Below are 21896 nucleotides of genomic sequence, written 5' to 3'. Positions count from 1 at the left end.
ACTGTCTGCCTGTGTCCACTCATGCGAATGGACAGTTTTTTGCTGGTCATTCCCACATAGAATGCGTCACAGTGTAGGCAGGTCAGTTGGTAAATCACGTGGGTGCTTTCACACGTGGCTCTGCCTTTGATCGTGTACACCTTCTGGGTTACAGGACTGGAGTAGGTGGTGGTGAGAGGGTGCATGGGACAGGTTTTACACCGGGGGGTGGTTACAAGGGTAGGAGCCAGAGGGTAGGGAAGGTGGTTTGGGGATTTCATAGGGATGAACTAAGAGGTTACGAAGGTTAGGTGGACGGTGGAAAGACACTCTTGGTGGAGTGGGGAGGATTTCATGAAGGATGAATCTCATTTCAGGGCAGGATTTGAGGAAGTCGTATACCTGCTGGAGAGCCACATTCAGAGTTTGATCCAGTCCCAGAAAGTATCCTGTCACAAGTGGGGCACTTTTGTTGTTGTTCTGTGGGAGGTTCTGAGTTTGAGAGGATGAGGAAGTGGCTCTGGTTATTTGCTTCTGTACCAGGTCGGGAGGGTACTTGCGGGATGCGAAAGCTGTTTTCAGGTTGTTGGTGTAATGGTTCAGGGATTCCGGACTGGAGCAGATTCGTTTGCCACGAAGACCTAGGCTGTAGGGAAGGGACCGTTTGATGTGGAATTGGTGGCAGCTGTCATAATGGAGGTACTGTTGCTTGTTGGTGGGTTTGATGTGGACGAACGTGTGAAGCTGACCATTGGACAGGTGGAGGTCAACATCAAGGAAAGTGGCATGGGATCTGGAGTAGGACCAGGTGAATCTGATGGAACAAAAGGAGTTGAGGTTGGAGAGGAAATTCTGGAGTTCTTCTTCACTGTGAGTCCAGATCATGAAGATGTCATCAATAAATCTGTACCAAACTTTGGGTTGGCAGGCCTGGGTAAACAAGAAGGCTTCCTCTAAGTGACCCATGAATAGGTTGGCATATGAGGGGGCCATCCTGGTACCCATGGCTGTTCCCTTTAATTGTTGGTATGTCTGGCCTTCAAAAGTGAAGAAGTTGTGGGTCAAGATGAAGCTGGCTAAGGTAATGAGGAAAGAGGTTTTAGGTAGGGTGGCAGGTGATCGGCGTGAAAGGAAGTGCTCCATCGCAGTGAGGCCCTGGACGTGCGGGATATTTGTGTATAAGGAAGTGGCATCAATGGTTACAAGGATGGTTTCCGGGGGTAATAGATTGGGTAAGGATTCCAGGCGTTTGAGAAAGTGGTTGGTGTCTTTGATGAAGGATGGGAGACTGCATGTAATGGGTTGAAGGTGTTGATCTACGTAGGCAGAGATACGTTCTGTGGGGGCTTGGTAACCAGCTACAATGGGGCGGTCGGGATGATTGGGTTTGTGAATTTTAGGAAGAAGATAGAAGGTAAGGGTGCGGGGTGTCGGTGGGGTCAGGAGGTTGATGGAGTCAGGTGAAAGATTTTGTAGGGGGCCTAAGGTTCTGAGGATTCCTTGAAGCTTGCCTTGGGGGGGGGGGGGGGAGGGGGGGGGGGGGAGGGGGGGGGGGCGGGTGTACACTCGCAAGCGCATGCGTGTCCATCCACACGTGTGCAGGTGCAGGCGGACATATTCAAAGGCCCAAACTCTTTGCCTTTACAAATGTCTGCCTGTGTATGTGCGGATATGTGTGTGTGTGCGCGCGAGTGTATACCTATCCTTTTTTCCCCCTAAGGTAAGTCTTTCCGCTCCCAGGATTGGAATGACTCCTTACCCTCTCCCTTAAAACCCACATCCTTTCGTCTTTCCCTCTCCTTCCCTCTTTCCTGATGAAGCAACCGTTTGTTGCGAAAGCTTGAATTTTGTGTGTATGTTTGTGTTTGTTTGTGTGTCTATCGACGTGCCAGCGCTTTCGTTTGGTAAGTCACATCATCTTTGTGCCCCACTACCCACCCTCTTTCCATCACCACTCTACACTCACTCTGCACTACTCTCAACTTCACAGCTCCCTTTATCCCTCAAATCAGCTGTACAGCATGTGGGCAAGACCACGTCCAATGTGCAACTGTACAGGTTATGCACAGTGAAATGTGTAAATACCATCTATCAACTATGCATCTTGTACATACATAAGAACATGTGGACACATGAAGATGACATACAAATGAATTTGAGTGTAAATAAACACAATAATGTGTCACTATACATTTAAAAAATTTAAATGAGCTGCCAGCAAAAACAACAGAGCTCCTATCAGAACATATATAATTAAATAATTTTCTTTATGTTATAGACCACTAATACTTCCTAACATGAATAGGTGAAACATTTTTGATAAATACAAACTAAAACATTTGGTTGCAAAAAATGGGATCTTTGTTAACTAAGTCATTAATCACTACGTCCGTTCCCAGTAGCTGAGTGGTCAGTGCGACAGAATGTCAATCCTAAGGGCCCGGGTTCGATTCCCAGCTGGGTCAGATTTTCTCCGCTAGAGACTGGGTGCTTTGGTGCCCTAATCATCATCATTTCATCCCCACCTATGCACAAGTCACCGATATGGCGTCAAATCGAAAGTCTTGCACCCAGTGAACGGTCTACACGACAGGAGGCCCTAATCACATGACATTTACATTAATCAACATATAAAAATTGTATAGATAAAAAAAAGTCTACTCACCAAGCAGTGGCTGAACACACACATAAAAGAAGGTAATAATTTGGCATGCTTTCAGATCCAGTGGTTCCTCCTCCATGTAGAAGGGTTGAAAGGTAAGGAAGATGGGTGAAGGAAAAGGACTGGAGAGGTCTAGAAAAAGGGGTAGTTTTTGGGAAAGTCACCTTGAACTGTGGGTTAGGTGAGACCACAAGACAGAGATTACTGCTTAAACATCGTGCATGAGTTAATAGGAGTGAAAAGCTAAGTGCATTGTACATAACAGAGGTAGGAGGGAGGTGGTGAAAAACAGATGGATAAGAGAATTAAAGATGTAGAAAACTAAAGTGGAGTGAAAAAAAGAGTGGTTACTGTGATGAAATGGTGAGATGGAAGAAATTAACAAACATTAAGGCCAGATGGGTGGGGAGGGTAAGTCTTGTAGGAGGGCCAGTCACAGGGATAGGAGCCATACAGTAGGGAGATGGGTGCAGAAGAAGCATAGGGTCTGACAAGAATAGCTTTTCATCACCATTCCAATCTCCACAATATTCTTGTCAGACCCTTGCTCCCTCTGGACCCATCTCCCTGCCCTATGACTCCTACCCCTGTGACTAAACCCACTGCACAGTATGCCCTGTGCACCCTTCTATCATTATCTATACACAGCTCTTTAACTGGAAAAACACACACTATCAAAGTGAGAGCCACCTGTGAAATGACATGTCATATACTATAAACACTGCTCGGCCTTTAGCATTGACATGACTACCACCAAGTTATCAATTAGGATGAATGGGCATAGGCACACTGAGTATACTGGCAATATGCAATATCCTGCTCTAAAACATGATAATCGTGACCTCAGTGCCCATTTCACCAAACGTGCCATCTGGATTCTTGCCCCCAGACACAAGTCTCTCAGAACTCCACAGGTGGGAAATAGCGCTACAGCAAGTCCTTGGTTCTTGCCACCCACCTGGCCTTAATTTATGCTAATATCTTCTGTCTCAGCATTTCTTCACAGTAACTACTCTTTTCTTCACTCCATTTTAGTTTTCTACAATTTTCATTTTCTTACCCATCTATTTTTCACCGCCTCCTTCCCACTGCTGTTATGTACAATGCAATTAGCTTTTCACTCTTATTAACTCATGCACGATGTTTAAGCAGTAATCTCTGTCTTGCATATTACTCTGTCTTCCACCTTTAAGCTCTCAGGTTTTCAAATCTCATCCAACGTAGTCCCCAACAATTAGTCTTCTTCTCATCCTGTCTGATAAGTCTCCCGTGACACATGGTTCTGGGTGATTGTCCCAAAATGTTCTCCTTCTCCTAGACCTCTCCACTCCTCCTTCACCCCTCTTCCTTACTCTTCAACCCTTCTGCCTGAAAACGGAGCCACTGGCTCCAAAAGCTTGCCAATTTATAACCTCCTTTTATGTGTGTGTTCTGCTGCCACTTGGTGAGTAGATTTTTTTATCTATCCAATTAATTTATAGATTGTTCTCTCTCTCTCTCTCTCTCTCTCTCTCTCTCTCTCTCTCTCTCACACACACACACACACACACACACACACACACACACACACAGTGGAAGACAGCGTAGAAGAGGCAATCTTATCACTTGTGATACGTAAGACTGCACTGAAATCACACTGGAGCACAAGATCACTCTCAGCATACAATCGGCAGTAGCAGAAAGAGTTTGGAATATGGGCATCAACACAATGAACAACCATCCATATCTGTGATAAGTTTGAAATGAAGCAACAGAATAGATCATGAAGAGCTACTCCAGTGCTGTAACCTTTCATCAGATCACAGCAAAAATAAGTGAAACAGGGAGCATATACAAGTGTGGAGAGTCAATCAGTGTAAACAAACATTCTTATGAGTGAAAAATGGAACATGTACATTTTCAGATTGTTTCACAGAATGAATGAGAACCACTCCGATCAAAGGACTGAATACTGTGAGTGGTCTGAGCACACGGTTCATGAGGATGAGGAATTGGCTGGGAAATTAGTGTGGTCTGATAAGGCCCAACTTAAAACTAAAATATACTAAGAACTGACACAACTGTGTCTTCTGGACTGCTGAATATTCTTACACTCATGCGGAAAAGGCAGTGAATCTACCATTGTTTAATGTGTGACGTGGTGTAGTCTATCATTGCATGGTTTGATTAGTCTATAGCTCTTTGATGGTACTGTAAGTTATAATACATATGTTGATAGTCCTAAGACAGGGATTTTGCCTGTCATTCAAACCCTGTATGAAGATTAAGACTTTGGTATGAAACAAGATGGAGCCATACTTCACTACCATCGAGATATCACAGTGTTCATGGACTACACTACACCCAGACGATGGATACATCAAAGAGGTCCTATTAAGTGCCCACATCACTTCCCTGATTTGATACCTTTGGACATCTAACTGTAGGAGATGATCAAGATGGTGTGTATTGACTCAAACTATCAACAATCAATGAACTCTGTGAAAAAATTGTAGTGGTATGTGCTGCCACTTTGCCAGATAAACTGACACGGGTGGTTTGGTTTCAAGTTCAGCACAATCAGCACTCATTCCAAACATATAACTCACTCTCAATCACAAAAACATAATTGTAGGTCAATTTTTTAAGAATATGTGAACTATCAAATAGTGATAATTTTTTGGACCCTCCCTCCATCTGTATACACAGCATTGAAATTAAAGAGTAAAATAAAATATTGTTCTTTACTAATAAAAACATTAATAACCTGGGTCATAACCAAATCTTGACAATATAAATGACATGATTTTCAACTCATTCTGATAAGTATCAGCGTGAGTAAATTAGCACCAATTGTAATTTTTTGTTAGTTCTTTACAGAAGTTGAATGCAATGGATACTTCTGCCTGTTAATGAATGCTTTTACTTAATCCACCTAATTGAACACTTTCCATGATGGGTATCATGGAGACAAGTGTTTGGCAATGTTATGTATGTTTGTAACTTATCCATTTCAGTACCCGTTTGAAGACAACAGTTCCATATCTAGTTTATAAATGCACATGATTGAAAACAACAAGATAATAAAATGTAGAACATACTGTACAATGGACAGTATGCTGATAAAAATAAAGATTTGAATATGCTGAAATAAAGACTTTACAGAAAAAAGAAAAAAAAACAGAGGCTTTAGACAAACAGTAGTTTCCTTTATATAGTAAGATGTGAAAGTGTACATGGAAGAAAATGGGCTTTTAAATCGATTAGGGCGTTCCTAGGAAGCTACAGTACGATGCAACATTTTTGGACTCTGCATAAAGTGTACATTAATTTAGATACATCACAACAAAAGCTGGAGGAATGAAGTTCTCAAGAAATAATGTCAGGCAGATAGAAACAGTGACTGGAATCAGAGTTAAAGCCCACAAGCTATAAAAGCCGCAAGGCACTGGCAAAAATATGTGAACAGACCGTAATGAAAAGTCTAGTTTTAGATGACAAAATAGTTTGTTACTCACATTTAGGGCAGTACGGCGCCGAGGAGGAGGGGTACTCTGACCTGTTGATATACGATGCCTTTGCACTAATTCATCTGCTGGAGGATCAGTCCAGAAATGGTCCTGTGTCTTTGTTTTAGAGTAATCCAATGCACACGGGCCAACTGAAAGATTATCCATGATGTTAAAGATAACAAAGGTGAAGTGTTCAAAATTAACTAGAAACCCAAATTACAGTTTTGCTTGGTTGAGTTAACTTACCAAGAAGGGAGCTCAAGATTGAGCCATAGTCAGGATCTGCGACAAGGGCATCTTTCTCATAGTATTTGCTGAAACAGACCATACAGCTTGTCAGATACCACTGAATCAATAAATGAGAATGAGAATTATTTTGTAAATAGCTATAAAGAGGCTGTAAAATGTTGAAGCACATTGTGATTACTTGCACAACAGTGATGAGAAATAATCTTAAGTTCCTAAAGTTTTGTATTTTGTTTTGAGGCAGCACATAGTTGGCAAATTCATACCACATCATAAATAACAATGATGCCAAGCTATAATACTACATCTGCCTGGTGAAGATCTGTCAGAAAGGAACCAAGACAAATGGGAAGCCATAAATAACACTTGCGACAGACACGGCATGATTAACCCTTTAACTGATGTGGGCAAGTTAACTCCTCATGCTCCACCACCCACCCAGTGCTGAGGACATATTTAAAAGTAGCCTCTGGGCTTTCCTGAAATGTTATTGACCTGTTTTCATATCCTGTTCCACTGATCACTCTGTTGGGAATGAGTTACTTCCACATCTTGGTCAATTAAAGAACAACATATGTGCCTCTTTGCATGCTATCATTTAAAAAAAAGTGTTTCAATATCTTGAACCATTTATGAAATACAACATTTGTTATGACCATGCAATTCATGATTAGGAGGGACGGAAATGGGCACATCACATGACTGTCCATTAGATATATATATGTGTGTGTGTGTGTGTGTGTGTGTGTGTGTGTGTGTGTGTGTGTGCGCGTGCGAGCGCGCGCGAGTGTATGCCCGTCCTCTTTTCCCCCTAAGGTAAGTCTTTCCGCTCCCGGGATTGGAATGACTCCTTACCCTCTCCCTTAAAATCCACATCCTTTCGTCTTTCCCTCTCCTTCCCTCTTTCCTGATGAGGCAACAGTTTGTTGCGAAAGCTTGAATTTTGTGTGTATGTTTGTGTTTGTTTGTGTGTCTGTCGACCTGCCAGCACTTTCATTTGGTAAGTCACATCATCTTTGTTTTTATATATGTGTATGTGTATGTGCGGATGGCTGGATGTGTGTGTGTGTGTGTGTGTGTGTGTGTGTGTGTGTGTGTGTGTGTGTGCGCGCGTGCGCGAGTGTATACCTATCCTTTTTTCCCCCTAAGGTAAGTCTTTCCGCTCCCGGGATTGGAATGACTCCTTACCCTCTCCCTTAAAACCCACTTCCTTTCGTCTTCCCCTCTCCTTCCCTCTTTCCTGATGAGGCAACAGTTTGTTGCGAAAGCTTGAATTTTGTGTGTATGTTTGTGTTTGTTTGTGTGTCTATCGACCTGCCAGCGCTTTCGTTCGGTAAGTCACCTCATCTTTGTTTTTATATATAATTTTTCCCACGTGGAATGTTTCCTTCTATTATATTGATATCATCTTTGTTTTTAGATAGATATAAAAGTCAGTAACTCTAATGAAATAAAATATCATTCTGCTCTCAGTTTTAAATAAAATTACTGTATCTTATCTACATTTCATACACCACAATGTATTAACTAAAATCAATCATTCACAGAGTCCATGCAATGAGTTTTTACCTCTGCCTCTTATTTAAAATTTAGTGCTATGTTTTACTGAACTTGATGCAGCACAGTAACTAAGATGAATAATGAAAATAAAGCCAGTCCTTTATTGAATGAAGATACAAGACTGTAAGATATTCAAAAATTGTGTCGTGTCATCCAAACAAGACACAGGCAGGGAAAAGCACCACAGGCGCAAAAGATGCAAGCTGATGCCAGTGTCATAGAGACACGTCCCTCGCGCAAGTTCCACCAGCGCCACGGGCAGAGCTGAGGATGAAGATATCAACTTCGCCTTGGCCAACTGCTGGCCAAATATAATCCGCCAATGACCAGACAACAGCAGTCAGAAGCCTACTCAGAAGACAGAAGAGCAGCTCTCGCCCACTTGGTTATAGATCATCATCCAGGACTGACTTAGGCAGGGAATATCGTTTAGTGAACTCTTAAAAGTGGACAGACAGTAGTTGTAATTTGCATTTGCTATGTACTGTGAAGTTTACCTGTGATCATTTGCACTTAGCCATTGACAGCCTTTTTCATGTTGTATTACATGCAGTTTTACAGACCTTCATTATTCGACAAGTCACAAAGATGAGTAAACCTTTTTAACTCATTTGTGTGACTTTGTTGCTAATTTGTTGGAGTGTTGTAGAGCCTCCATTCTCCTATCCTGTTACCTGACTCTGGGGCACAGCTGTGTAAAAGTGGCAGGGAGAAATTGTCGTAGCGGTGTACTGCACCAGAAGCCGTTTCAGGAACTCACAAACTCAGCTTACTGTAACAACAGTGGCAACTTGGTCTCCACAGCAGTAGTAATGGTGCCGTTACAAAACTGGTGATGAGGGTTTACAAAATTAAGTATGTCACAGCAGCTGGAACACCAACACTCAGCACATGAAGCAGCATCTGGCGAACAACACAGCAACAGAAAAGATGTGCTCGGCACAGAATGGAGAGAGCATATCTGTAGCAGTGAAAGGATTAACAATCACAGCCTTAGATAATACCAAACCGCTGGCCTGGTACAGAGACACAGACATCAAAGTATATACAAGAATGCTGAACTTTATTTATTGATACCGTCAACGATGAGAAAATATTTATATAGAATGAATTATCTTTACCAACATTGACACCACATGGATGGCACACACTATCTGACAGGGGAGGAATACAGTCAAATGGGAGTTAAATAATAGGTGTTATTAATGTGCCAACATGAGATACCAATTTCCTTCCTGTAAGTAACATAACAGGAAATGGAAAGTCAGTTTATTTTTATTGACAAAATATTTTTAAAAAATCTTACACTATGGCAAATTTCATCTATGGAATGTGAAAATAGTTTGACTTGAAATTTGTCAGAAAGCAAGCAAAGAAACAATCCATTTGCAAAGTTGCTTGCTAAGTCAGGAAGCAAGGAAGGCAACAGGTTGAAACATTTTCAAGTGACACTAATCTTATCTGTGATATGTAAGGCTAGGACATTAGACACAAATTTAAAGTTGCTCTGCCTAAATCTATCACATGTAACTGTGCTGCCAATGAACCATATGTTAAATAAGTGTTTAGAAGGTATGCACACTAGAGTGGGGAGGGGGGGGGGGGGGGGGGACACCTGCCACCTCATCACACACCATACAGGTACATGCTTACTTTCTGATCAACAGTCTAAACAGCTCACCTACTGTTTTGCACCAAGTAGTCAATTATCTTGGCCAAAGATTTCTCAAAAAGTGCTATGCGAATCCATAGGTATCGTGGAGGTGGTGGTGGTGGTGAAGTCTGAGAACCATTCTTCTGCAGTGCTGAGGAGTCGCCACTTGAACTGGAACGCCTGAGTTAAAAAACAAAATTAAAGACATTGTTATCATGATGCAGCTGACTTAAACCTGTGACATAATTAAATTTTAACACAGCAGAGAGAACAAAAAACAAAAAATAATATGTAATTTTATACTTCTATCTTCACAGGTGGTTGTTTGATTGGGGTTAAGGGACTAAAAAGTCCCTCAGTCAAGAGTGTGTTCATCCAGAGGTAGTGATGTCCACCAAAAATGTGCTCAGATAAGAGAAGTATGAAGCAGTATTAATGGCAAGGCACTCTATGTCAACACTGGTGCCAGAGCTGAAAAACAATTTACAGAAAACAATTTGCAAGAAAAGTTGGGGAGTACATTCTAAAGATGATATGAAGAGCTCCTGGCTGAGGGCTGCGAGGTGCATTCCAACTGGTAATCCCACCCGAGTGGGGAAATGTAGAGGGGATCAATGTACCTCATATGCAACAGGAATAGGATATGTTGGATGATCAGGAAATTGTCAAATGGCAATTACATAGGTGGGAAAGAGTTGGTACTATTGGAACGGAGGAGGGAAGATTCCCACTTTGGCAAGGACACTGTCTACAGAACTTGTCAAGAAGGTGCTAGTGGCCACTCAAACTCCACAATAAGGACTGGGTCCAACAATTTCAAAGGTGAAGGCACCAGTGAGCCATAAACCTAGCAACCATAGTTCAAGTGGGATTGGACTACAGCCCAGTAAATATGATGGAGAGTATTGTAATCTGCACCCCAAGAGGTGTGGGCAAAGAAATAGGAGCATTAAGCTTTTACATGCAGCTAATCTTTAGCTGATGAATCTGGAGCAGCCAAGTCCGCTTTTTGTCACAGATGAGTCCCAAAAATTGAGACTGTCTAAGTGCTGGACACGCAAGTAAAGTTCTGGGTCTGGTGGACTTTGTTACAATGACAAAAATTCTTGACCCAAACTTTTGCAGGAGAGAACTGGAAACCAAGGGAAAGGGTCTAATCAGAGGCCTGTTGAATGACACCTTGGAGCTGACATTTATCCAAGGCTACAGAGGGGGAACTGTACAAATGCAGAAGTCGTCAACCAGTGCGGGATGACCAGTGACATAACAGAGGTCACTGCCCATTGATGGCCATGAGGAAGAGTGTAACACTTACAAGGGAAAGGCCTCAGACACAGCCAAACAACTCAGCTCAAATTTGGCAGGTCACTTGTGTACAACCTAAAACAAAGGACTAAGATATTTTGGGTCAACATCCCCGCAATTTTGAGAAAATCACCCCTAAAGGTTATGATGAGCAATCGACTCAAAATTGGTGGGATCGATATATAATTGTAAATAGAGCATTTTTCATCATCAGGTATGGGGTCCAAAAACACATACTTTTCCAGAAATCGAAGTAGGAAACTTTTACAACTGCCACTTCTGTACCCACATGGTAAATGCTTTTCACCAACAGCACCGATAGCGCAACGGCCAAGGTAACTGGCTGGGAATCAGAGAACCCGGGTTCAATCCTGAAGAAACCTAGCGGATGTTGTTCTTTTCGTTTGTATTTTTCCATATCTCAATTGACAGGGATAGGAGGGTTAATAATGTAAGTAAATCAATAAGAAATGATAATAATAAGGTAGGCAAATAAATTTCTCAAACCTCTTGGGATAGTAAACAATTAAAATGTTACTCCAGGTCACTTTACAATGGCTCTTCCAGTCACTGTTACGTGTCCTCACTTTTCTTCGAACAATTAGATGAATGGTACTTTTCATACAAACATCTGAAACAAATATACTCAAGACACCAAGAACATCTAATGAATGCAATGTTCCAACAGCTACACTGTTCCTTCCGAAGAGTCGGCGGAAAACAAACTTGGTTTACATTTAAAAACATGTCTTTTTCGTACCATGCATATGATATCATTGCCTGAAAAATCGGTGCTGAAAGTTGGTTATGAATTATGCTGTGAATAGTTATTGCATCCGTGCGGTTGTGCAATTCCCACTGGGTTTCCAGAATCACATTGCAATTCTGAAGCCTGGAAATAAAGTTTTTAACATGGCGATTGAAATAGACATCACACGGCTGGCACACAGGTGTGTAGTTTGGCGGTGTTACTTTTACAGCGCACGTCGGCTGACCCTCGCCATCTATAAACATTGTGTCATATATTATAGTATTAATTTGTCCACTCCAGGAATCCAATATTAGACAAAACTTGTTATCAGAAACGTATGGTTTTAAAACATTCTCGCGAAATGTTCTGTAAATCGCATTCATCAGTTTCCCAGATTTGGAGCAGGTAATGTATACATTTTTCAACGAGTCGGTTAAACGACTGACCTCTTCTATAACCCGAGGACGAAATGTAACATTCGTTTCCTGTAAACAAAGGAAAACCTTAGGCAACACTTTTCCAGAGACTGTGATGGCATATTGCACCATGAACGAACGTGTTAGTTTGTTTTTGCTACCAACTGTGACAAGGGTTCGTTTTTCTCCCTTATGCGGTAATGTGCATCGAATGTTCATCCGATACTCGCATCCTGTTTGATCGGTGCTGATCACGTAATCACGAGTGATGCCGTTTGCGTGCCGAAAACAGATGCCACTTTCTGTATATCTTCTATGTTTTGTACCTCCTTATGAGAGACATATTTAGTGACATGCCGTTGATGTATTTTATACTCCCGATTTGAAATTTCTTGCCCGAAGATAATGATGCAGCAAACATAAAATCCTTGTTGGCCATATATTGAAGCACTGCACCTGCAGTCCACTCCTGAAGTATTCTCATTGTTACATTCTCGTTACGACAATGAGATTCGACAAATCGGTTGTATGTCCACTTATTTATCGCCTGGTATTTGCTGTATCTTGTCCCTCCTTTAACGATATCACTTTCCCACAATTTCAAATCCTCCTTACTTTTCAGGGCTATTGTTGTTCCATTCTTTTGCAGTGTTTGTAAGTTCCAATTTGGATGATTCCTGGCTAGCGCTACCACCTTTACTTTTACTTCAAGGGGTATAGCGCCGTAGTTCAATCGTTTAGTAACCAGTCTGTAATACTCATTGGGAACAGATGAAGCACATATTCTCAGTGATGTGAAGATTTCCAAAGTGTTAGGACCATTTTGTGTTTCACTAGTCAGGATATCTTCCACTGAATCACCTTCTGCTTTGTCTTCATGGTATAGTACTTCAGTATCAACAAAAGTCATTTCGTTCGTCAGCTTCAAAAATCACTCGACAATAGCCGCTCCTATCAATCTGGAACACCAAGAAACAGAACTGTCTGCTTCCGGTAGTGCACTGATAATGTATCTGTCTTGTAACACTTTTACAAACCAAAACACAGCGTCAGTAACTTTCCGCTTGCCATCGTCTCCGACAGGCTCCCAACTATATATTACAGTCCTAGTCGAAGGGTGTACATGTTCCATTATTCAGATTATACACCTGAAAGATATGACACAACAAACAATAACTAGTTACTACGGCAAGACGAGCTAATTACTACAAACTACATACAGTACTCGTCTTATATTACTTACGGAAGAACAGTGTATTCATTCACAAAACGTATTTCATTCGGCACGTTAATGGTGGAAAAATCACTACATGTATCAGTGAGGTTTGTGGCAGCCTAATGACAGAAAACAACTCTTTCAGATTGACTTCTATAAGGCTCATGCTGGACACCTTCACTCTTCCAGGTTCACAACTATGATACGACGAAGAGGCAACCAGGACAACATAACTCTCCCCACATGCATTCTGTCCCATGCCTCGCTGTAAACAAGTGTCACGTGGTTGGCTATCTGTGATCCCTCATGAGGAATTCGCAACACTCTTACTCGGAGTTGTTTTCGTGTGACAAGGCTTAAAAGTTAAATACTTTACTAACTCATGGCATTTTGGGAAATTAGTTTGCCTACCTTATTATTATCATTCCTTATTGATTTACTTACCTTATTAACCCTCCTATCCCTATCAATTGAGATACGGAAAAATACAAACGAAAAGATTAACATCCGCTAGGTTTCTTCGAGATTCGAACCCGGGTTTTCCGTTTCCCGGCCAGTTACCTTGGCCGTTGTGCTATCGGCAAAAAGTGTTTACCATGTGGGTACAGAAGCGGCAGTTGTAAAAGTTTCTTTCCTCAATTTCTGGAAAAGTTTGCATTTGCAGACCCCATACCTAATGATGAAAAATGCTCTATTAACAATTATCTATCGATCCCTCCAATTTTGAGTCGATAGCTCATCATAACCTTCAGGGATTGTTTTCTCAAAATTGCAGGGGTGTTGACCCAAAATATCTTAGAGTCCTTTGTTTTAGGTTTTACACAAGAGACCTGCCAAATGTGAGCCAAATCGGTTGGCTGTGTCTGAGGCCTTGCCCTTGTTAGCACAGTGCCCTCCAGGATGCTATTCTCTTGGATATGTGGAGAGCTGGACGAAGTACCAACTTTGAATAACTGCTGGCATAAAAACTGATGGATAAAAATTGGTAGGGAGTGCAAAAGCCCCAGCCATGGAATGCGAGTAAAATGTGATGGCATCAGGCGGTATGATATGCCTTGTGTGGATCAAAAAAGACTGAAATGAGGTGTTGGCATTCAGAAAAAGCCTGTCAGATTGCTGTTTCCAACCTAACCACTTGGTTGGTTGTGGATCGTACTTCCCAGAAACCACACTGACAGGGGGACAAAGGCCTTGAGAGTCATGAAGCTAGCATAATCAGAGGGCAACCATCTTTTTCATGCACTCTGCAAAGCACACCGATGAGGATATCTGTTGATAGATGTTGGGTTTTTGCCTGGCTTAAGTTTTGGAAAATTATTCTGTTGCCACAGCAAAGGAAGACACCGTCAAGCCAAATATGATTGAAGATCCTGAAGAGATAGAGCCTTTGAATAATATTCGGGTGTCAGATCATCTGATTATGAATTGAATTGGCCTGGGGCCATATTGTGAGAGAAGGAATGAGCTTGAAGCAGTTCCCACTCAGTGGAAAGTTCAATATATGATTCTGCTTGGCAGGGGATTAAACACAGGAGGATATCTTCAACTTGTCATTTCTGCAGCAGAAAGGTAGCCAGATAAGAGGACACTGATACTGTCACCAAATGGGTCTCAAGATGTTCAGCAAGAACTGACATCAGTAAAAAGACCAACCTGAAGGACAAGACCTGGAACAGTTGTCGATCATTGATAGTCCAGAAGACTAGAGCTAGGCATCAGCATCCGGGATAAAGAGGTATACATTCCCAAGGAAGAGGCATGGTGCTGCCAGAATTCCTTCTAACAGCATTTAATTAGAGAGTGAGCCTTGGCATGAAATTGCTTAAAGTGATAGGGTGGATCTGTGAAGGATGTTGCATGAAACACTGCAGCGCACATCAGTGATCCTGAACAGTTATGGCTACATCCTAGGTCCACTGTGGCACCAGCCGCCGATGGAGGGGACATGTAAAAATGGAGACAGCACTTACAGCAGCATGGGTGATTGTGTCGCAGACATCTCATCCAATCTCATAGATGCAATCTGACAGGGATATGGTAACAGCAGATACATATAATTGCCAGTTGGCTGTTTGATGCACTCAGTGTGGTAGTTGGTCCAACTGGCAATGGCAGGAAAGTGACAGGATCTCCAGAATTTGGTCACTGCAACAAAGACCATCATGAAGTGACCAATGGGGTGAAGCCATGTGATTGGGGGAAGAGACTGTTAGTTCGACAGCACTAAAGTGGATAAGAATACTATTAAGTAAAGAAGGAGAGATCATGGTCAGCAAGAAGCTGGTCAAGTACAAGGGATACAGAAAAAGTTCAAAGAAGCTCCTTTTACAATAAGAGAAATTAGAGAGGGAGTGCCACAGATATGATATGTGGCATTTTTATTGCAGCTGGATCTTTTCACGAAATTTCAATGATCAACTTTCTCCTCCGAATGTGAAGGAAATTTGTTAGCACCCATCTACAAAGGGAGAAATGACCATCATAATAAAATAACAGGAATCAGAGCTCGAGTGAAAAGATTTAAGTGTTTGTTTTGCCTACGCACTGCTCAGGACTGGAAACAGCTTTTGGAAGTGGTTCAATGAACCCTCTGCCATCTACTTAAATGTGAATAGCAGAGTAATTCTGTAGGCATACCAGACGGGAGGAGTGTGCACTGAAGAACCCAAGTAGAAGTAAAGTGTGTATATGTGATGTGTGTGTGTGTGTGTGTGTGTGTGTGTGTGTGTGTGTGTGTGTGTGGGGGGGGGGGGGGGGGGGTTGGATTAAGGTCATTAACTCAGTTTAAGTAAGTGGTCTACCTGGAGGTTTGGTAAGGTCTTAAGGGACCAAATTGCTGAGGTCATCGGTCACCTGGAGGTTTCTAAAAGTTGCAAATAGTTATTGTTGAGATCATTTGCAGCTGCACCACAATTGCTTCCAATGTGGTATGAATGGGTATCTGTTCAATGTTAACTTATGTATGAACCAAAGCACAGATCCCTTCAGATGTTCTCTTAGACCCAGCACATTCTGACAGAATGGGCAATAACCACAGAGCATTAAGGAATGGTTGTCAGTGAAGTATGTTTCTTGTAGAGCAATGCCAATTGCAGAGGGGCAGGAAAAAATAGCAAGATGGCGCCCATTGGAAAGTGCAGTGACGACGCTCGAAAATAGGCAAAAGTTAATAGTGTAAAAAGTGTCAGAAATTGTAAAAGGAATTCTGTGTGTGAAGTGCAACTTGTGGCTGCACAGACTGTGTGAAAAAAATACGCTTAAAATTTATTAGCGATGATATTCACTAGTCGTGCCTTGACTGTTTGCAGGATGAAAACCCAAAACTAAAGTGCGCGTCATTTATGACAGCGGCCGAGTTTACGTTCGTTCTGCGCATCTGACATCACAAAAATATAGTCAGTCAATGAACAGAGAACGACGTTGCCAGAGCTCGACTGCAGTACAGAGCTCAGACGAGTGTCTTCACTTTTAGAAACGTTCAGTAACAAATAAAGTAACTGAACGAAAGCAACGTCTTGATAGCAGAATTTCTTTTATAGAAAGTTTGGAAAAAGCATTCTTTATACCAATTGCTTCATATTCTATTAATTAATCAAACCAAACAAGCAATAAGCCTCCTAATTCAGGCGATAGCAAGGAAAGGTGTTTCTATCATTCTCACTAACAGCTTTTTCGCAATAAAGAACAGCGGTAATTGTTTATTTCCTATTGTACTTCGACGAAACGTGACTAATTCATAGTCATACCAACAGTGTTTGTCGGTATTTTGTGTCCTCATTTAAAGTCCTCCAGGAGTAATATTCAATTCCAAGCTGCGTTAGCGTAATGGTTACAGTGTTTGGCTGCTATGCCAAAGGTTCCGAGCTCAAACCTCATTTAGTGCTCAATTTTTCTTTATTTAAAAACAATATCGAAGTGTCTTACTTCATGAATTTTATTCGTTTGAATGTAATTTTTTGAAATTTCTAGTGGCAACTAAAGTCAACCATATGGAAAGTATACGCTATGGACTTTTACCTCAGCAAACTCTTCAAAATTTCGTGCAGTGGTTTACTTCATTTAATGCTCCACAATAACTGCGTTGAACATCGAAACAAAATTAAGTCATTTATGGGGGGAAGGTGTCAGTCAAGGAGATGTGTAAAAATCAAATTTTTGGGCCACATAGTTTTTGTGAAATCGAATGATAAGTGTGTCAAAGCAGTTGGAACACCATGTGTCTGCACAGGCGAGCAGTGCAATGATGACCAAATCACTCACAGCGCGGAATGCGGGGACCACGTCTCTGTAGGAGCAAAAGCGTTAATGCGGCCGTGGTGGCTTTACTTCATAAACTTCGTGCTCCCCCCTAAATGTAAGTTTGCTTGGCGTGTGCAACTGGCAACGCAGCAATCTCCCACGTCTGGGCGGGCATGCGCGAACCGCCAAGATAAAAGAATTGAACTATAGCCTCCGCAGGGTGTTTGCAGGAAGAAATTATTAAGGTGCTTCTTAGTGATAATGACACTTTAAAAGCAGAACTATCAGCGCAGAATCATGAAGACTTTGACCTGAAATACAGGATTTTTTTAACAGTTGAGGAAATAGACGAAAATAACATCAAAAATGGGTGGAATGATGCAGTCATTAGCTCAAACAATGAGGCTACTGCACTTAAGGAAATAACTTGTGTGGAAGTCCCAAGACCTGAAAATAAATACAAGTTGACAAGTGTAATGTACAGCAAAAAGAATTCGTAACATCTCAGTAATGAAAAGCAGGGTGAAAAAAATGAATTACTCGTTATAGGTGATTCTCTGGTGAAAAATGTGGTACTGCCAAATTCCACAATAGACATTCATCAGGAATCAAGACCTGCCTGTTAAAGAAACACTTTAGCAACAGACATAACTCTCAGGATGGTTCAGCAGAGGCCTCTCTGAAGAATTACAAAGGAGTCGTCATCCATGTAGGTACAAATTCTTTTATATGCTCAAATGTGTGTAAATTCCTAAGGGACCAAACTGCTTAGGTCATCGGTCCCTAGACTTCCATACTACTTAAACTAACTTAAATTAACTTATGCTAAGAACAACACGCACACCCATGCTCGAGGGAGGAGTCTAATCTCCAGCGAATTCTTTTAGAAGCAACACTGAAGAGGAAATTATAAGTGAAACAAGAAATTTAATTTGATCTGCCAGTAACCTCTACAAAACTTATAGAATCATGGATGGTAGTATTACCTAGAGGACATCAGTAAGTGATTGATATATAAAGAGAACAAACTGTGATATGAACAAAAACTGTAATGAACTAGGAGCTGTGTTCATAATTCCGAATAACTTCTTATGCAATAAGTGTTTGGGCAAAGATGGTCTCTGTTTAAACAGGTCAGGATCCAAAATTCATAGTACAATGTACACCAATACATGTAAAATTCTGAAAAATAGGGGAAACTTATAAGAAGTAATAGGGATAGAAAAACAGTGTTTGGTAATGAAAATGGCAAGACCAAAATTGTGTGCAAGAAAGAGTATGCTTGAGAAGATGAATAGGAAAGAATGTCCCTACATAAGGACTTTAATATAAATGCTCCAAGTGCTGACTTTTCAAACAAAAGTCGTAAAAGGGACAAATTACAAATTATTCCATTTGAATGTAGAAATATCAGAGTTATTTGACTCAATGAACACTGACTTACACCTGACAATACTAAAATTCTTAATAAAATCCAGAATTCAGTTTAGCCAACAGTTTTTGTAGACGAGAGAAATCAAATGGTCGCTTTGAATACTTACTCATTCTGATATAAAATATGAAATAAGGAATGATTTTAATCATTTTAATAAAGAGTGTATATTTGAAAGTTGCTGTATCAAGTTGAGGCACCCAAATGTTGTTGTTGTTTCTATTTACAGAGAAAGCTACAACTGAAGCTTTTCTGCTGAAATTTCATTGCCTGCTTTAAAAGCTCAATTACAAAAAAAAAAAGGAAAACAATAGCATGAGCTGCTGACTTCAATATGGATATCAAAGTGGAAAGCAATGACGTGTCCAAAATTCATTGGCTTTATAAAAAAAAACTTTAGCTTCAAAATCAACTTCATGCAACCCACTAGAGTACATGCACACCTGTATTAATAATATTCAACAAATTATGTATTTGAAGATGTTCATAAATGTTGCATAGATTTAGGAACCTCTGACCACTCTGAATTATTCATTAAACTACCAAAATTAACAAAGAAATTTCATGTAACAAAATCCACACGAAAAGGAACTTCAACGAAAAAAAAGTCAATTATATTTGGAAATAAGTTAAGAGAGCTGACTTGGCTTATAACAGCTGTATTTCAAGTAATAGTCACTTTAACAATTTTTAAGTGGCTTTCTTGAAATATTTAATGAAACTTTCCCACTTAGAACCACATGTAACAAAATGACTAATAAACTTCAATGGATAACTCAGTGTATACAAATTTCTAGTGCCAGGAAGAGAAACTCCACAGTGAACTAAAAAATAATAAAAACAGATGTTTTACTATATTCATCATTACAAAACTATATTTAAAAAATTTGTGAAGGCAGCCAAACAAATGGCAAATAAGTTCACTGTACAACAAAAAAGTGAAACAAAAGAAGTGAGGTCCATTGTCAAATCAGAGTTAGGTGTTAGAGTTAGTAGTAATGAAATATCTACAATTAAAGTAGAGGACAGCTATATTGTAAACCCAACTCAAATATCAGAGAGTTTAACTGAGTTCTTCATTAACATAGCAAAGTCAGATGTTGATGTAGCAGAGTTTCAGAGTAAAGTAAATCCCTTTGGACTCCATCAAGAAGCTGAGTATCTTACAGATTTTAAAAAAGTCACAACAAAGGATGTGGAAAATATTCTACTATCATTAAAAATAAAATTCTGCTGGGCTGGATTGGATACCCACTGTTGTTGCTGTGGTCTTCAGTCCAGAGACTGGTTTGATGCAGCTCACCATGCTATTCTACCCTATGCAAGCTTCTTCATCTCCAAGTAACTATTGCAACCTACATCCTTCTGATTCTGTTTAGTGTATTCATTTCTTTGTCTACCTCTATGATTTTTACCCTCCACAATTCCCTCCAATACTAAATTGGTGATCCCTTGGTGCCTCAGAATGTGTCCTACTAACCAGTCCCTTCTTTTAGTCAGATTGTGCCACAATTTCCTCTTCTCCCCAATTCTATTCAGTAGCTTCTCCTTAGTTACATGATCTACCCATCAAATCTTCAGCATTCTCCTGTAGCACCACATTTCGGAAGCTTCTATTCTCTTCTTATCTAAACTATTTATCATCCATATTTCACTTCAATACATGGCTACACTCCATACAAATACTTTCAGAAACGACTTCCTGACACTTAAATCTATACTCGATGTTAACAAATTTCTCTTCTTTAGAAACGCTTTCCTTGCTATTGCCAGTCTACGTTTTATATCCTCTCTACTTTGACCATCATCAGTTATTTTGTTCCCCAAGTAACAAAACTCATCTAGTACCTGAAGTGTCTCATTTCCTAATCTAACTCCCTCAACATCACCTTACTTCATTTGACTACACTCCATTATCCTCATTTTGTTTTTATTTATGTTCATCCTGTATCCTCCTTTCAAGACACTGTCCATTCCGTTCAACTGCCCTTCCAGGTCCTTTGTTGTCTCTGACAGAATTCCAATAACCTCAGTTATTTCTTCTCCATGGATTTTAATTCCTATTCCAAATTTTTCTTTTATTTCCTTTACTGCTTGCTCAATATAAAGATTGAATAACACGAGGACAGGCTACAACCCTGTCTCACCTCCTTCCCAATCAGTGGTTCCCTTTCATGCCCCTCAACTCTTATTACTGCCATCTGGTTTCTGTAAAAATTGTAAATAGCCTTTCGCTTCCTGTATTTTACCCCTACCACCTTCAGAATTTCAAAGAGAGTATTCCAGTCATTTTCAAAAGCTTACTCCAAGTCTACAAATGCTAGAAACGTAGGTTTGCCTTTCCTTAATTTATCTTCCAAGAGGAGTCGTAGGGTCTGTATTGTCTCATGTGTTCCAAGACTTCTACAGAATACAAACTGATCTTCCCCAAGTTCAGGTTCTACCAGTTTTTCCACTCGTCTGTAAGGAATTCGTGCTAGTATTTTGCAGCCATTACTTATTAAACTGGTAGTTCAGTAATTTTCACACCTGTCGACAACTGCATTCTTTGTGATTGGAATTATTATATTCTTCTTGACGTCTGAGGGCATTTTGCCTGGCTCATACATCTTGCTCACCAGATGGTATAGTTTTGTCATGGCTGGCTCTCCCGAGGCTACCAGTAGCTCTAATGGAATGTTGTCTATTCCTGGGGCCTTTTTTTGACTTAGGTCTTTCTGTTATCTGTCAAATTCTTCACACAGTATCATATATCCCACCTCATCTTCATCTATGTCCTCTTCCGTTTCCATAATATTGTCCTCAAGTACATCGCCCTTGTATAGACCCTCTATATACTCCTTCCACCTTTCTGCTTTCCCTTCTTTGCTTAGAACTGGGTTTCCATCTGAGCTCTTGATATTCATACAAGTCGTTCTCTTATCTCCAAAGGTCTCTTTAATTTT

General features: G+C 40.6%; 1 protein-coding gene across 1 annotated transcript in view; it reads right to left on the bottom strand.

Moving 5' to 3' along the window:
- Positions 1–21896, bottom strand: part of LOC124711809 (small G protein signaling modulator 1-like) — a 319654-nt gene that overhangs the window by 280855 nt on the left and 16903 nt on the right. The window contains exons 5-7 of the mRNA XM_047242033.1: positions 9620–9772; positions 6379–6446; positions 6139–6281 (exon numbers count right to left, since the gene is read on the bottom strand). Of these exons, the coding sequence (XP_047097989.1) occupies positions 6139–6281; positions 6379–6446; positions 9620–9772 (364 nt within the window). The remainder of the gene's footprint in view (positions 1–6138; positions 6282–6378; positions 6447–9619; positions 9773–21896) is intronic.

The sequence above is a fragment of the Schistocerca piceifrons genome, chromosome 8 (assembly GCF_021461385.2).
Source record: "Schistocerca piceifrons isolate TAMUIC-IGC-003096 chromosome 8, iqSchPice1.1, whole genome shotgun sequence".
Taxonomy (NCBI): Eukaryota; Metazoa; Arthropoda; class Insecta; order Orthoptera; family Acrididae; genus Schistocerca; species Schistocerca piceifrons.
The sequence above is the reverse complement of the archived record's forward strand: the minus strand, read 5'-3'. Positions and strand labels throughout refer to the sequence as shown.